The sequence below is a fragment of the Salvelinus alpinus genome, chromosome 7 (genome assembly GCF_045679555.1).
Source record: "Salvelinus alpinus chromosome 7, SLU_Salpinus.1, whole genome shotgun sequence".
Lineage (NCBI taxonomy): Eukaryota > Metazoa > Chordata > Actinopteri > Salmoniformes > Salmonidae > Salvelinus > Salvelinus alpinus.
The window spans coordinates 9,856,924-9,875,798 of NC_092092.1; the positions used below are offsets into that span (position 1 = coordinate 9,856,924).

At 43.1% G+C, this 18,875-nt stretch overlaps 1 protein-coding gene across 1 annotated transcript in view; it reads right to left on the minus strand.

Annotated features, from left to right (window-relative positions):
* Window positions 1-18,875, minus strand: part of LOC139580401 (Na(+)/H(+) exchange regulatory cofactor NHE-RF1-like) — a 38,089-nt gene that overhangs the window by 7,451 nt on the left and 11,763 nt on the right. Inside the window, exons 2-3 of the mRNA XM_071409034.1 lie at window positions 1,592-1,762; window positions 480-633 (exon numbers count right to left, since the gene is read on the minus strand). Of these exons, the coding sequence (XP_071265135.1) occupies window positions 480-633; window positions 1,592-1,762 (325 nt within the window). The remainder of the gene's footprint in view (window positions 1-479; window positions 634-1,591; window positions 1,763-18,875) is intronic.

An 18,875-nucleotide genomic window follows, 5' to 3' on the forward strand; every position in this document is an offset into this window, starting at 1 on the left:
TTAAAATAATCTAAGTAGTGAGAACGCCCTGGAGCAGGCAATTTTGAAAAGTCATCTTTAGACATGTTTTACTTTTCTTCAAATGTAGTTTTGTAATTGACCAAATCAAACAAACAAGAAAACTGTGTTTGAAAAAGGTGAAGTTTTTGCTGTGAGCCAATGGTGTAACCTAGGTAACCACAGGTTTTTCCCCACAAGCGGGCCGCAATGTTCTATCTAATACCGACTGGGACTATGGCCAGCCAGCTAGTCCTCCACCCCCAACTTCAGTTGAATCATTAACTTCAACAAGGCCACTGTGTGTACGTTTGGAGAGCGATAGTACTACTTGACGACAAGTAGGACTTACATGGAAGTCCATAACTTCCTTAATCTTTCCTAGTAAATTTCTACTCAACTAATCTATGACCAAATGACCGAAGGATTCACAGGAATCTGCCCGACCAGTGTTTTTCCAAGGAGATAGTGTGTTTGTGTACCTGTGAGGTGGGCCTCAGTAGGAATGACGTTGCAGCTGTTGAAGAAAGCTTCTGCTTCACGATCCACCACCAGTAGACTGGTCTCATCTCCCCCAGCCTTGATGGCTGCCACCACCTCACTGTGCTGCATCCCTACTACTGACATACTGTTGACCTGGTTAGAGACAGAGAGAGAGACAGAACGTTTTTTTTTTAAGTACAGCTGTCCAGTACATTCACCATGATCACATAGAACAGTGAGACAATATAGTTGTTATGGGTGGTCATCTATTGGAAGTTTAAACTGAATTAAACGGTTAGGGACGCTGTAGGAAGCACCCTAGTAGGAACTACCCACTGCTATAGGACTCAGTGCTGCCTGTTGAATTCCAACGGGAGAAAGTCAGAGGTGGGAATATCGTTTGGAATCAATTCAATCTCTCACAGACTTCCATAGTGATCACACAACAGAGCAGAGCCCTTATACACTCTATCCCTGATCCCAGTCTGTGTGTGTGTGTGTGTGTGTGTGTGTCCCATACCTAAGAACGGTAGCTCACAAACGTTTCCCTGGTTAGTATAAAGCATTAGTTAGACTTACAGCCTTGACCTTTGTCAGACACTGTTTGAAGTCAGTGTAATTGGAGTGTAATTCACATCAGAGACAGACAGTGGTCGTATTACGACATGGGGACCTAGGGCCCGAAAAACAACAGTATCAAGGCTTTTCCCCTTCACACTAACAGAACTGGCCTTGAAAAACCCTCTGTTTTTGTGTCTCTCGTTCTCTCCCTCCCCCCCTCTCTCCCGCACACAAACTCACTTCCCAACAGTGCATTACCTAATCCCAGTACCGATTACCATTCCCACTCTGCCACTGATGTAATGAGATTACAACACACACATTCATCCTCAAGAACAGCACAACTGTCTGATTGTCATATCTATGCCTTGCATACTATCTGTACAATAGAGAAGACATGTCTGTACAAGTTGATAAAGGTGAAGACAAACAGTACCAGAAGAATATTGCCCTGCATTGCTAATATGGTTCAGGGATGTGCTGCTGAGTAGTTGGCTTTATAAAAACATCCTGTACAGAGTCTCTGTTTGTACAGTAAAGACATACGTACCTGTACTATCTTGTCCTGCGGTTTGAGGCCAGCCTTGTCAGCAGGAGATTCCTCGTCCACAGCTCTAATGTACTGGCCTGGTTTAGACTTCTCACTGTGCAAGTTGAAGCCATAGCCCGTCACACCCTTCTTCATCGAGCACAGACGAGGACGCAGCTCTGCCTTCGAGTCCTACAGAGAAAACAGATCTAGTTAAGCACATATCGATGCCTAGAGAGAGTAAGACAGCAAGAGAGAGACAGAGAAAGCATGTCTCGTTCAGCACATATCCACGCTGTTACATGGAGTGAGCAGATCTATACCTCTACAAAGAGCGAAATAGCAGATTGCTCATCACAAAGAGAAAAATTAGCACTAACTCCACATTTAAAGCAACAGTTGACAAGGAATGGATATAAAATGAAGTTATAATACCATTAGTGACAGAGATCAAGACAGCCTGGATTCTAGCGTTCAACAACCATCCAAAGACCAAGAGAGAAATAGGCGATGTTCCTGTTCTCAATGAATTAGAGAACACTCCATGACAGGTTTACACCAGAAACATGGAGCTGGGACAATTAAAACGTCGCCCTGTGTTGTTTTATTAGTGCAAATGTGGAACATAGAGACGGCTAGCAAGGGAAAAAGGACATGAAGCTATTGGACCTAGTGCACTGTTGTTACTAAATACTCACCAAGCAAGCATACTTCAGTTTCTCTAAGAACACTATAGCTCTTCCAAGTAGGGTTGCCAACAGTTAGTATTAGCCGGGATGTCCCTTATATTGGTTAGTCCCATACGGGACCTCACTTGTCCCGTATATTCATCCAATCACAGTATAGCGTAAACGCGCCAATTCCTGCAAAGTAATTTCTGTTGTTGTTCAGTCGGTTTGGCATATCAAGGAAATATGGATAAAACATGCAACAACAAAAAAAGAAAGAAAAGACTGTGCAGCTACAACAAACAACGGGAAGCAAAAAAGACGTGTGTTCAGCCCGTCAGTGGTGACTCGACAAAAGCTTTCTGTACTTTATGCCGTCGGGAATTCTCAATTGGCCATGGAGGGGAGAATAACTTAACTCAGCGTGCAACCACAGAAATGCACAAGAAGGCCTTTTCCAGCGTGCGTGAGATATTTCTCTGTGTCTGATGGAGTGTGTGAAGTTCTGAGACATGTTTGCACACGATGGCTCGCTCTTCATCCAGCTGTCGACCGTCTCCTGCCAAAGCTGGCCGGCTCTTACGTCATACTTCAGGGCCCTTGGGGAGACCTGTCCTGTGGCACTGAAGATTATTTTTTTAGTATGAAGAATAAACAGAAGCTGCTGAGATTTATATGTGCTTTTTCCACAACGTGGGGTGTGTTTTTGACCAACTCGTAAAAAAGCTGGTGGAAACAACTCTGCATCACAGATGTTTACGAGGAAGTCCAAGAGTTGAAAATGAAGATGCTTCAGTGGAAACAGGACAGCTTTTTTGGATACCAGACCAAGCAGCTGATGGACAAACAATTGTCAGCAAAGGTCCAAGCAGCAACAGGACATTGTGACGTTCTATGACACTGTCATTACATATATTGACAAGTGGTTTGATTTCTCACCAGAAAATGTAATGGTGGAACTGAAACCAGTCGACCTCTGAGGAGCTCTCCTTCACTGACCTGGAGCAGGTGATGGTTGCCCTCAAAATGACAGAGACAGTCAGTATGGACCAACACTGAAGAGTCGTGTGTTAGCCGGGAGGAAATACAGAAAGCCAGACAGGATACCACAAAATCCACCAGTGAGAAGTGGGTGGCAGTTTTCCAAAACCAAGGGAAAGCCAACTTGTCCTCAGTGTGCCAGGCTCAAATGCCTTTGTAGAGAGGATTTTCTCTCTGATGACCATTAAATGGTCAGACTCAAGAAACAGATGCAGCACAGAGCTGATCAAAAATTAACTTCAAATATCTGAACTGTGACTTGTCATGGAAGGACTTCTCTGGCTATGCAAAAAACCCCAGCTTGAATCAGTCAAGAGCAGCATAAATATACATGGAAAAAGTAGACTTGGGGAGTGATTCATGCCCCTCTTTTCCTCTTTTGCATTTGAAATGGGTTTGTTTTTTTTGCTGCAAAGTTCCAAATTGTGATTTCTTTGATCATTTATTTTGATGTTTATTCACATAAGTTTACATAATGATACAGTTTTAGTAAAGCTATAGACTAAACGGAATATAAGAATGTTTTGCCTTTCCAATTAAATAAGAATATAGTGTATATTCATTCACACAACACCATACCCACACTGCCGTGGCACCATGCACTAGCACGCCACCTTTTGTCCCTTATTTGGTAGTGAGAAAGTTGGCAACCCTACCTCCAAGCTCCATACTTGCTTCTACATACTATAGTTCTATGAATATGAACAGTAGGATAATACTGTATCTAAGAGGAGCAGTTCAGACTCCAGGCTGTGATTGTAAAGAAGAATTTGTGCTTAATTGACCTGCCTGGTAAATATATATATATATTTATTACAAAAACACAACTGTGTGGCTTGGGTTGTGTGCGAGTGTCCGTTAAACTCTGTCTCAAGTCAGTGACAAGGCTTCCTAGAGAGTCTAGCTGGGCTCTGGACTAGTGTTCAGTGTAACGGGCTAATCCAGGAGTGGTCATACACTAGACTAAGCATTTAATCCCACTAGAGGTGGAGACAGGCTAACAGCTACATAGGAGTGCAGTAGCAGGAAAAGGAATGAGGTTAACAGCACAGTCAGAGAGAGGTTGCAAACCTAACCTCCATGTTGGCACCAACCAAACCCTCTACGCAAAATATTCTCATTCAGAACCAGACTGCAATTGTTCTTGGAACTTTTGATACCAATATGTCATCCATTAGAATTCCAAGTTAGCAGAATTCTCTAAAAGTATATGGCTGTGCTATGGTTCAACACTAATGAGAATAGCAGGGGAAGACAGGAAATGTACATTTATTGAGCCAGGTTGAGGACAAAACGTTTTGGGGAATAAAAAAAAAAGTCATAACTAAATGGAACAGATAAGATGCTGTAAAGGTGGAGAGACTTTATGACCTGTATCTATTTTGCATACGACAGTAATGATAGATAACAAACATCATATAAAAAGTACTCCTCCTCACTGATAAAAAGGGCTGTTCCAGAGATTGTCGCTCTGTAATCGTTAGTCACCTGTTAATAATTATCTGTTACCAACCTTAAGAGCAACCTTTGCATCCTGAACGTCCACCCATGTGGTGCGTCTCCCTGCTGTAGAAAACTTGCTTGCAGAAAATAAACCCAGTTTATATGAATCAGATCCTGCCTCCCAAATGACACCCTATTCATTATGGGCCCTGGTCACAAGTAGTGCACTATATTGGAAATAGGGGTCAGTTTGTGAGTCAGCCGCAGAATATGATTGGTTTAATATCCTAAATGGTCAGTGCAGAGTTGTTTCTGGCTGGGATGAACATGGAAGGTCCTTATTGAGCGTTTCATTGATTCACACATGACTTCATAACCATTGACTGTTGAGGATGATCAACCCAGGCAGAATGACAGCTTCAGTACTGAATGGTACATTAAACTATTACAACTCATAGTACAATGGATGGAGGCCAGGACAATCTCACATTCCTGACTGTCAAGTGTCAACATGAACATGTCAACAGTAATGATGTCAAACAAACATGATTTTTAATGTGGGAGACAAATAGTATGCACACGCACACCACACACAGAGAGAGAAGGAAGCACTGAGGGCCATCTAAGGTCTCCAGTTAATACAAGCACAACAGGGAGAGAACCAGCCTATGAACCAGAAGAACAGGGAGAGAACCAGAAGAAGAACAGGGAGAGAACCAGCCTATGAACCAGAAGGAGAACCGAGAGAACCAGCCTATGAACCAGAAGGAGAAGAGAGAACCAGCCCGACACAGGAGGAGCACACTGATATACACCCCCCCCCCCCTCACACATCCTGCTGGTGTCCGTCACTACGCCCATCTCCAATCCCAGATCGTCCTCAGGGGGACTGGGAGGCCAGGCAGGCTGACAATGATAAGCTTTGTCCTGGGGAGACGGAGAGGCCTGAGCCCCTGATCCCCAGCCAGCCGCTGTCACAGCAAAAATCTGCACTCAAAACACTATGAGGGTGGTTTCCTCAGCCAGCTGCAGCCACAGCATAGACTCTCAATCTTTGATAGACAAGCAGTTGTAAATTGATTGATGTTTTGGGAGTGATTTGAGCGGTTTGAGCGGTTTGTTTTGAGCTTTGGCAACACTAGTAGTGCCGACTTAAACGGCACAGCTCAAAGCATCCAAAACAACCGCTTGTCTATTAAAGTACTCATTCAGCTTCAAGTATTTTGTTGAAGCTTTAAAAATGCAGCAGTTACTGAGCAGCGAGCTCTAAGCACTCAACCCACCAGCAGCTGCAGTAGTATGACTGTCACTCTGTCTCACTACATCCCAAATGGCACCCTATTCCCTATATAGTGCCATAGGGCTCTGGTCAAAAGTAGTCCACTATATAGGGAATAGGATGGCATTTGGGACAGATGCCCGTCTCTCCCTCTGTATTTGTCCTGGTTCTGAAAAGGCTGTCGTGCTGTTTGCTGAAGCTGAGACTGGAACAGAGTAAATAGGCATTTTAACATCATAGAATTTAGCCGGTGGTAACTTGTGGAATAGACACAGGCTGGAATGAAGTTAATCCCATTTGAAATGTATTTTATTATTTTGGAACTTTTGTGAGTGTAATGTTTACTGTTTGCATTCAGGATTAGACCCACCCCTTGAATAAGGAGACCATAACTACCATCTGCCACACGTCAAGAGTGTGTGTGTGTGAGTGTGTGTGTGTGTGTGTTACACTGCCGGAAGGAGAACCATTCTCCCTCTCTCCCCCCCATTGGAAACACATGTTAACATTGCCAAAGCAAGTGAAGTTGATAATAAACAAGTGCAATCAACAACAAAAAATTAACAGTAAAACATTACTCACAAAAGTTCCAAAAGAATAAAGACATTTCAAATGTCATTGTATGTGCAAATAGTTAAAGTACAAAAGGAAAAATAAGTCAACAAGTGGCAACAGGTCACAAATCTTGCTGCTGTGATGGCACACTGGTATTTCACCCATTCGATATGGGAGTTAATGAAAATTGGGTTTGTTTTCAAATTATTATAATTTTTTTAAGGGGTGGATCGGCTTTAATATTGCGGATTGATTGTTGCTTCCATCAATGTAATTGTCTGCATCATTTCCAATCCCCCATATATTCTTGGGGTAAATATATAAACTCAGCAAAAAAAGAAACGTCCTTTTTTCCGGACCCAGTCTTTCAAAGATAATTTGTAAAAATCCAAATAACTTCACAGATCTTCATTGTAAAGTGTTTAAACACTGTGTCCCATGCTTGTTCAATGAACATGCACCTGTGGGACGGTCGTTAAGACACTAACAGCTTACAGACGGTAGGCAATTAAGGTCATAGTTATGAAAACTTAGGACACTAAAGAGGCCTTTCTACCAACTCTGAAAAACACCAAAAGAGAGGCTGGACTGAGGGCTTGTAGGCCTGTTGTAAGGCAGGTCCTCACCAGACATCACCGGCAACAACGTCGCTTATGGGCACAAACACACCGTCGCTGGACCAGACAGGACTGGCAAAAAGTGCTCTTCACTGATGAGTCGCGGTTTTGTCTCACATGGGGTGATGGTCGGATTCGCATTTATCGTCGAAGGAATGAGCGTTGCACCGAGGCCTGTACTCTGGAGCGGGATCGATTTGGAGGTGGAGGGTTCGTCATGGTCTGGGGCGGTGTGTCACAGCATCATCGGACTGAGCTTGTTGTCATTGCAGGCAATCTCAACACTGTGCATTACAGGGAAGACATCCTCCTCCCTCATGTGGTACCCTTCCTGCAGGCTCATCCTGACATGACCCTCCAGCATGACAATGCCACCAGCCATGCTGCTCGTTCTGTGCATGATTTCCTGCAAGACAAGAATGTCAGTGTTCTGCCATGGCCAGCGAAGAGCCCGGATCTAAATCCCTTGAGTATGTCTGGGACCTGTTGGATCAGAGGGTGAGGGCAAGGGCCATTCCCCCCAGAAATGTCTGGGAACTTGCAGATGCCTTGGAAGAGTGGGGTAACATCTCACAGCAAGAATTGGCAAATCTAGTATAGTCCATGAGGAGGAGATGCACTGCAGTACTTAATGCAGCTGGTGGCCACACCATATATTGACTGTTACTTTTGATTTTGACCCCCCCCTTCGTTCTGGGACACATTATTCCATTTCTGTTAGTCACATGTCTGTGAAACTTGTTCAGTGTATGTCTCAGTTGTTGAATCTTATGTTCATACAAATATTTACACATGTTAAGTTAGCTGAAAATAAACGCAGTTGACAGTGAGAGGACGTTTCTTTTTTTGCTGAGTTTATATCCATATACACATACATCTTTTGTTAGAATATACCTTTATTATTCCCCACCACCCCTCCCCCAATTGGAGTAAACTAAAACAATAACACTTAGGCTTCTACCTTCAGTTTATACATATTACACACATTTTACAATAATTATATTTAGTTTGTTTTTAGTCTTTCCTCTATTTCTGATGTCCATCCAGTTTGATTTATATTTGTAACGGTGCTATTTCACAAAAGTTCTGAACCTATATTCATTTTACAGACCCCGTATGTTTTACATTGTTTATCTTGTTATTAGTCCCACCCTTCAGGCTCCATTCAACCCCTCCCATCTAGCTCTCAATATCATCCATTTTGGATTTCTATTTGCCATATATTTTTCAACTGTGATGTGACGCTTCACAAAAGTACTGAACCTTTCTATTCTCATAGCCTCTACAGATTGTAAATTAAAATAAACATTTTTGCTAAAATAATTATTATATTATTGATTGACTATGACTTTTCCAATCACCCAGTATTGCTATCTGCAGCGTTAGTTCTAGGTAAATGTTGCAATTCTTTAGCCATTCTGGACCTGTGACCAAAAAACAAGCTACATATGGACAATACCAAAATAAATGATCTAATGACTCTGCCTCCTCGCAGCAGAATCTGCAGAGCTGGGAAGATTGTATCCCCCATATATATAACATTCTATTCATTGCAAGAATTTTGTATAATAATTGAAATTAAAAAATTAAAAAGTTTTGAATCCGGTGTTGTTTTGTGTGTCAATTCAATTAATGTTTTCAAATTCTTTGTAGGTCTGTGTAATTTGAGGGGGCTCCTCCCGAGTGGCACTGAGGCAAGGCACTGCATCTCAGTGCTAGAGGCATCACTACAGACCCTGGTTCGACAGGCCGTGATTGGGAGTCCCATAGGGCGGCGCACAATTGGCCCAGCGTCCTCCGGGTTTGGCCAGGGTAGGCTGTCATTGTAAATAAGAATTTGTTCTTAACTGACTTGCCTAGTTAAATAAAGGTTAAATTAAAATAAATAATATGGTCATACATTGGGCAGGAGGTTAGGAAGTGCGGTTCAGTTTCCACCTCAGTTTCCACCTCATTTTGTGGGCAGTGTGCACATAGCCTGTCTTCTCTTGAGAGCCAGGTCTGCCAACGACGGCCTTTCTCAATAGCAAGCCTATGCTCACTGAGTCTATACATAGTCAAAGATTTCCTTAAGTTTGGGTCAGTCACAGTGGTCAGGTATTCTGCCACTGTATACTCTCTGTTAGGGCCAAATAGCCTTCTAGTTTGCTCTGTTTTTTAATAATTCTTTCCAATGTGTCAAGTAATTATCTTTTTGTTTTCTTGTGATTTAGTTGGGTCTAATTGTGTTGCTGTCCTGGGGCTCTGTGGGGTCTGTTTTTGAACAGAGCTCCAGGACCAGCTTGCTTAGGGGACTCTTCTCCAGGTTCGTCTTTCTGTAGGTGATGGCTTTGTTATGGAAGGTTTGGGAATCGCTTCCTTTTAGGTGGTTGTAGAATTTAACGGCTCTTTTCTGGATTTTGATAATTAGCAGGTATCTGCCTAATTCTGCTCTGCATGCCTTATTTGGTGTTTTCCGTTGTACACAGGGGATATTTTTCAGAATTCTGCATGCAGTCTCAATTTGGCATCTGTCCCATTGTGTGTTTTCTTCCCTTGTCTTAGCTCGTTCACAGCTTTGTGGAAGGTAGCTGTGTCGCTGATGTTTAGGCCAAGGCATGTATAGTTTTGTGTGCTCTAGAGCAACAGTGTCTAGATGGAATTTGTATCTCGCTCTCTCTCAACCGCAGAGCAAATATTGGGTAAGGTAGTAGACCTACTGCTAACAGGAAGTCTTGGAGGCTGTCAAAATGACAACCTCAATTCCCTTATTGTGGCACGGAGTCTTCATAATACTAATGGGCGTGTGCACACGCAACTACCTTATCCTTACTAATAAAGATTAGCATATCTGCATAGCACCGCCTAGCTTACATGTGGAAACTAAAAGCCTGTAAAAATTGGACTTTCTGACATAACATTCCTTGGTCCTGCATCTCAAAGGTTAATGTTTTTACTGCTCACTACAGAAAGATTGTGATATCCAAATTGGTAGTTAGTCTTTTCCATCGCTGCAACTCCCGTACAGACTCGGTAGAGGAGAAGGTTGAGAGCCATGCGTTATCCAAAACACGACATTGCCAAGCCGCACTGCATCTTGACACACTGCTCGCTTAACCCGGAAGCCAGCCGCACCAATGGCGACCCCCATAACTGGTGACCCCCACAACGAGTCGCTAGAGCGCGATGGGACAAGGACATCCCGGCCGGCCAAACCCTCCCCTAATCCGGACAACCCTGGGTCCATTAATGTGCGTGGCCTCATGTGTCACTCGGTCAGGGCCAGCTGAGACACAGCCCGGGATCGAACCCGGGTCTGTAGGTGACGCCTCTAGACCGCTGCACCACTTGGGAGACCCCCCTCCAAAAAAATGGTGCCATACAAAATATAAAAATCATTACAAACATCCTTCCTCTCAATGAAGTTTCTATGTGAGAATTACAAAAACAATCAGATGCCAAAAATATTTTCCACTCCTGCTTCCTTGGAATGGTCCTGGTGGCTAAGGCTTGCGGTCCTCGTTGGGGGATTCTACAGTTTTCAATGTGTCTTTATCGCTGTACCATTGTTGAAGAAGAAACGGATATCTAGTGGCATTAGAGTAAACCAAAACATTTAGTCCATGCTTGAAGAATGAGAGTGTTTTATTGGAGTCTGAAATTTAAAATATATATTTCACCCTTATTTTTACCAGGTAAGAGTTTGTGTGAAACCCTTGAACTTAGAGCTGCACAGCCACCCAGAGATAATCATCAACTAACTGGAGAAACAGCTAGCGCAGCAAATTCAATCAGACCTGTCAACACAGGACCGGCTGAAGAGAGATGGGCTGATAGCAGTAGACTAGTTACAGGGTCAAGTTAAGACACAGCTTTCATCCCAAATGGCATCCTATTCCCTATATAGTGCACTACTTTTAACTAGGGCACTGTAGGTAACAGGGTGCCATTTGGGGGTCACCCAAAGGAAGATCCTAGCTTCACCAACAATATTGCAACACTGGATGAACACAGGAACTAGACACAGCAGTCGGTCATCCAAAAACATCTTATCTGACAGCAGCTGATAACATCTCATTATAGAGCAAAGATTGGGCCTGTGTTTGAACATGAATAGTGAGTCAGCATCAACGCATCTGACGGGCGGACAAACAGATGGCTGTGGCAGGTGTGGAGGACTGGGTGTATGTGTGTGTCTCTATCCTTTTAGATAGGAGACAGGTGTGGGGCATGGGATAATGGTTGATTGAATGTGAACAGAGCAGTGCTGTTGGTTATAAAAGGGCCTTTCACCTCTGCTCTGGTCAAAAGTTACAACATAATGCGGCAAACAAGAACACCCCATGGCTGAGCTACATGACCACAACATTACCATGGCTTCACATCACATCAGTCTCCCTCTCTGTCTCTCTCTGAAACCAAGTCTGAAGTTTACCAGAGAAACAGGCTTTCATGAAAGAACTCAATAGACATGTTTTACTATATGATAGACACAATAATATGAACTGCCATGAACTTTATCTTCCTTTAAGGTTTCTGTTTAGAACCATGAACAATCTTCCTTTGTCGTGACTCATTTCTGATCTGCTTACCCACACAGTCAGAGAGTTGTGTTCTCTGACAATATAAATGACTTCCATCTCCTCCGTCTACCAACCAGCAGAAGAAACACTGGCTGTCTCACATCTTTTCTTTCCTGTTCTGGTTGTTCTAGTTTGGTACTGTCGTCAACGGTGACAGTGCTGTCTGGTCTGGCGCCATGGCAACACACAGGACGTGGTTTCCTCAGACTGATGATACAGCACCACCATAAACCTCAGATACCGGAAGCTACATGGCTCTTCAGGTACTAATTGTCTTTATACAGGGTTCTGAGTTTGCTTCCAACCTGTAGAGAATATAACGAAGATTGACCACTCAAACGGTAGTCTGGACAGTCCGATACAAAGGTAAGGCATCCCCTATGGACCAAAGCATCTCTAGCAAGCATCATGGTAAGACTTACACCATGGCCTAACCTACTGTGCTCTCTACTGGGTCTGGAATCTCTGCACAGCTATGCCAGCAAACCACAGGCCTCTTGACACACACACACACACACACAGTGTAGAAGCTCAACTTAGCTGTGTTAGTTCTGAACGATTACAAAGGAGGAGCATACAGAGCCTGAAGCTCAGAGACAAAGCATCGCTCATAACAGAGAATCAATTCACTTACTCACACACACAAGGCCCCACTCTCATAATTACATGTAGTAGCCGGATGCAGTTCTCATCCCTGTCATCAGAAGTCCTTTTTCCAGGTTTGTTCACAGGGGTTTTTTCTGGCTGTTGAAGACCTCACAGCCTCCTCACCATTAAACGGATGTATTAAACTGCTGTATTCACTCTCTTTCTCTAGTAGAGGGAGAACCAGTCAGACAGCCTGGGTTAACAGAAGGGTCTTAAATGGGGGGCCTCAAAGTTTAATAACAAAACACACCATTACACAAATCAATGAGTAATATAACTCACATGATTTGAGGTTTATATGAGTAACACAACAGCCTGGGAGGAAAGCTTTGAGCTAGGGCGATAAATCAATAATTAATTAGAGGTAATTACTTCCCTCAATAACGATATAAAAACATTTAGATTCATTTTCGATAATGTCGATATAGAATAATTAGGTACAGCAGTCCATTTCACCTCTGACGCTGCAGGAATGTGCGGAGAAGTGACAATATGCACGTGGAGAGGTAGACGCCCACTAAAAACCACGTAGCACCTCGAGTGATGGAGAAGCCACTATTAACCACGAAATGAGTGATGTAGGCGGAAACAGTGGCAGTGAGCCATGGAGAAGGAGCAGCTTCCAATGAAGAAATATTCATGAAAATGATTAAACTGTTTCAGTAATTTGGAAGTGGTAACCTGCTGGTTACTGGCCCAACGCTCTAACCACTAGGCTATCTGCTGGTTACCGGCCCAGCGCTCTAACCACTAGGCCACCTGCTGGTTACCGGCCCAGCGCTCTAACCACTAGGCTACCTGCTGGTTACCGGCCCAGCGCTCTAACCACTAGGCCACCTGCTGGTTACCGGCCCAGCGCTCTAACCACTAGGCCACCTGCTGGTTACCGGCCCAGCGCTCTAACCACTAGGCTACCTGCTGGTTACCGGCCCAGCGCTCTAACCACTAGGCTACCTGCTGGTTACCGGCCCAGCGCTCTAACCACTAGGCTACCTGCTGGTTACCGGCCCAGCGCTCTAACCACTAGGCTACCTGCTGGTTACCGGCCCAGCGCTCTAACCACTAGGCTACCTGCTGGTTACCGGCCCAGCGCTCTAACCACTAGGCTACCTGCTGGTTACCGGCCCAGCGCTCTAACCACTAGGCTACCTGCTGGTTACCGGCCCAGCGCTCTAACCACTAGGCTACCTGCTGGTTACCGGCCCAGCGCTCTAACCACTAGGCTACCTGCTGGTTACCGGCCCAGCGCTCTAACCACTAGGCTACCTGCTGGTTACCGGCCCAGCGCTCTAACCACTAGGCCACCTGCTGGTTACCGGCCCAGCGCTCTAACCACTAGGCCACCTGCTGGTTACCGGCCCAGCGCTCTAACCACTAGGCTACCTGCTGGTTACCGGCCCAGCGCTCTAACCACTAGGCTACCTGCTGGTTACCGGCCCAGCGCTCTAACCACTAGGCTACCTGCTGGTTACTGGCCCAGCGCTCTAACCACTAGGCTACCTGCTGGTTACTGGCCCAGCGCTCTAACCACTAGGCTACCTGCTGGTTACCGGCCCAGCGCTCTAACCACTAGGCCACCTGCTGGTTACCGGCCCAGCGCTCTAACCACTAGGCCACCTGCTGGTTACCGGCCCAGCGCTCTAACCACTAGGCCAACTGCTGGTTACTGGCCCAGCGCTCTAACCACTAGGCCACCTGCTGGTTACTGGCCCAGCGCTCTAACCACTAGGCCACCTGCTGGTTACTGGCCCAGCGCTCTAACCACTAGGCTACCTGCTGGTTACTGGCCCAGCGCTCTAACCACTAGGCTACCTGCTGGTTACTGGCCCAGCGCTCTAACCACTAGGCTACGGTTTGTTCAGGCATTAGGCATTCTTGAGTCTGAAGCAGATATGAACCTTTTAAACATTATTTGATTAATATCGTGATAACTATCGTTATCGAATGAAAAAAATCTATAGATATCCTGATAATTGATTTGCCATATCACCCAGCCCTACTTTGAGCCATAAGGTATTGATCTTCACAAACTATGTTGGCAGTCAGCCAAGCGTGTGTGTGTGTGTGTGTGTATGTGTGTGTGTCACTGAGGAAACAACCCAGAGCAGCAAAGAGCTCTGTGAGATGATATCAAGATCACCCAAGGGCTTGTGAGTACTAGTTATGGTGACCCAAATCAGGATCTCCATGGTAACAGGTTAGACAGTGTGGCAAATCTGTGTCGCCTTGGCAATAGAAGACAAGACAGGACTAAGAGGAGGTGGGGAAAGCGGGGGTCTGAATCAAGTTCAACTTCACTGCAACACATTGAAATCCATGGCTACCACTAAGACTCCTTGTGCTATTATGGAAATGCATTTGACAGAGATTCTCCCGTACCCTTGTATACTTTTAGCCAGTAGTTCTGAATGTAGCCCTCACGGGCCAAAAATGGTCCCTGAAAACTGTGTACTACGTCACATACTATAATATGTGCACTACGTCACCCCCCCTGCTCTCCCTCTGCCTGCCTCTTGCTAGCTGTCACTCAAATGGTGAGGGCCTGAAGCTCATTGGTTGAACACAAATTGCAAGGGGACTGGTCCACGTGGGTAAAAATGTAGGGGGGGGGGGGGGGGGGGGTGGCACAGCTTCAAGAAAAACAGTTGCTTTCAAACTAAGGATTTCATGGCCAATTGAGGTAAGACAGTAATTCTGCTCATAGATTATGCATGTTTATAAACTGGGTGGTTCGAGCCCTGAATGCTGATTGGCTAACTCTATGGCCCTTCCATATACCAATGACGTGTTATATGAGACTGTATACCGCGGGTATGACAAAACATTTATTTTTACTGCTCTAATTACGTTGCTAACCAGTTTATAATAGCAATAAGGCACCTCGGGGGTTTGTGATATATGGCCAATATACCACGGCTAAGGGCTGTATCCAGGCACTCCGTGTTGTGTGTAAGAACAGCCCTTAGCCGTGGTATATTGCCCATATACCACAAACCCGAGGTGCATTATTGCTTAAATGAACACATTGATACATCCAGCCCAAAGGGTTTTTAAAATACTTAGTCGTCGCCAAAGCTGTCTTTAATACAATGTTGTAACAATGCTGTAACTGCTATAACTGCAGTTATAAAAAGTGTAGTTACATAAGGATAAGGGCAACTCAAATGGCACTACACCCAGATCAATGGAGAAGAACAGTCGATTACAAATGATGACACCCACGATTATGTGATGAGAGCCGTTTTGAAATCTCACATTGAACAGGGCTATACCCATAGAGTACTACTTTTGACCAGAGCTTGATAGGCCCTGGTCAAAAGTAGTGCACTAAATACGTACTGTAATAGGGTACAATTTGGGACGCTGCCTAAAACTAACACCAAGGTTATATAGTTATATTATAGACAGACTGAGGTGGAGGTTATATTATAGACAGACTGAGGTGGAGGTTATATAGATAGTTAGACATCAGACTGAGGTGGAGGTTATATTATAGACAGACTGAGGTGGAGGTTATATTATAGACAGACTGAGGTGGAGGTTATATAGATAGTTAGACATCAGACTGAGGTGGAGGTTATATTATAGACAGACTGAGGTGGAGGTTATATTATAGACAGACTGAGGTGGAGGTTATATAGATAGTTAGACATCAGACTGAGGTGGAGGTTATATTATAGACAGACTGAGGTGGAGGTTATATAGATAGTTAGACATCAGACTGAGGTGGAGGTTATATTATAGACAGACTGAGGTGGAGGTTATATTATAGACAGACTGAGGTGGAGGTTATATTATAGACAGACTGAGGTGGAGGTTATATAGATAGTTAGACATCAGACTGAGGTTATATAGATAGTTAGACATCAGACTGAGGTGGAGGTTATATAGATAGTCAGACATCAGACTGAGGTTATATAGATAGTTAGACATCAGACTGAGGTGGAGGTTATATAGATAGTCAGACATCAGACTGAGGTTATATAGATAGTTAGACATCAGACTGAGGTTATATAGATAGTCAGACATCAGACTGAGGTTATATAGATAGTCAGACATCAGACTGAGGTTATATAGATAGTTAGACATCAGACTGAGGTGGAGGTTATATAGATAGTCAGACATCAGACTGAGGTGGAGGTTATATAGATAGTTAGACATCAGACTGAGGTGGAGGTTATATAGATAGTTAGACATCAGACTGAGGTGGAGGTTATATAGATAGTTAGACATCAGACTGAGGTTATATAGATAGTCAGACATCAGACTGAGGTTATATAGATAGTTAGACATCAGACTGAGGTTATATAGATAGTTAGACATCAGACTGAGGTTATATAGATAGTTAGACATCAGACTGAGGTTATATAGATAGTTAGACATCAGACTGAGGTTATATAGATAGTTAGACATCAGACTGAGGTTATATAGATAGTCAGACATCAGACTGAGGTTATATAGATAGTCAGACATCAGACTGAGGTTATATAGATAGTCAGACATCAGACTGAGGTTATATAGATAGTCAGACATCAGACTGAGGTTATATAGATAGTCAGACATCAGACTGAGGTTATATAGATAGTCAGACATCAGACTGAGGTTATATAGATAGTTAGACATCAGACTGAGGTTATATAGATAGTTAGACATCAGACTGAGGTTATATAGATAGTTAGACATCAGACTGAGGTTATATAGATAGTCAGACATCAGACTGAGGTTATATAGATAGTCAGACATCAGACTGAGGTTATATAGATAGTTAGACATCAGACTGAGGTTATATAGATAGTTAGACATCAGACTGAGGTTATATAGATAGTTAGACATCAGACTGAGGTTATATAGATAGTTAGACATCAGACTGAGGTTATATAGATAGTTAGACATCAGACTGAGGTTATATAGATAGTTAGACATCAGACTGAGGTTATATAGATAGTTAGACATCAGACTGAGGTTATATAGATAGTCAGACATCAGACTGAGGTTATATAGATAGTCAGACATCAGACTGAGGTTATATAGATAGTCAGACATCAGACTGAGGTTATATAGATAGTCAGACATCAGACTGAGGTTATATAGATAGTCAGACATCAGACTGAGGTTATATAGATAGTCAGACATCAGACTGAGGTTATATAGATAGTTAGACATCAGACTGAGGTTATATAGATAGTCAGACATCAGACTGAGGTTATATAGATAGTCAGACATCAGACTGAGGTTATATAGATAGTTAGACATCAGACTGAGGTTATATAGATAGTTAGACATCAGACTGAGGTTATATAGATAGTTAGACATCAGACTGAGGTTATATAGATAGTTAGACATCAGACTGAGGTTATATAGATAGTTAGACATCAGACTGAGGTTATATAGATAGTTAGACATCAGACTGAGGTTATATAGATAGTTAGACATCAGACTGAGGTTATATAGATAGTTAGACATCAGACTGAGGTTATATAGATAGTTAGACATCAGACTGAGGTTATATAGATAGTTAGACATCAGACTGAGGTTATATAGATAGTTAGACATCAGACTGAGGTTATATAGATAGTTAGACATCAGACTGAGGTTATATAGATAGTTAGACATCAGACTGAGGTTATATAGATAGTCAGACATCAGACTGAGGTTATATAGATAGTCAGACATCAGACTGAGGTTATATAGATAGTTAGACATCAGACTGAGGTTATATAGATAGTTAGACATCAGACTGAGGTTATATAGATAGTTAGACATCAGACTGAGGTTATATAGATAGTCAGACATCAGACTGAGGTTATATAGATAGTTAGACATCAGACTGAGGTTATATAGATAGTTAGACATCAGACTGAGGTTATATAGATAGTCAGACATCAGACTGAGGTTATATAGATAGTTAGACATCAGACTGAGGTTATATAGATAGTCAGACATCAGACTGAGGTTATATAGATAGTTAGACATCAGACTGAGGTTATATAGATAGTTAGACATCAGACTGAGGTTATATAGATAGTTAGACATCAGACTGAGGTTATATAGATAGTTAGACATCAGACTGAGGTTATATAGATAGTTAGACATCAGACTGAGGTTATATAGATAGTTAGACATCAGACTGAGGTTATATAGATAGTCAGACATCAGACTGAGGTTATATAGATAGTTAGACATCAGACTGAGGTTATATAGATAGTCAGACATCAGACTGAGGTTATATAGATAGTTAGACATCAGACTGAGGTAGAGGTTATATAGATAGTTAGACATCAGACTGAGGTTATATAGATAGTCAGACATCAGACTGAGGTTATATAGATAGTTAGACATCAGACTGAGGTTATATAGATAGTCAGACATCAGACTGAGGTTATATAGATAGTTAGACATCAGACTGAGGTTATATAGATATTTAGACATCAGACTGAGGTTATATAGATAGTCACATTTACATTTCACATTTAAGTCATTTAGCAGACGCTC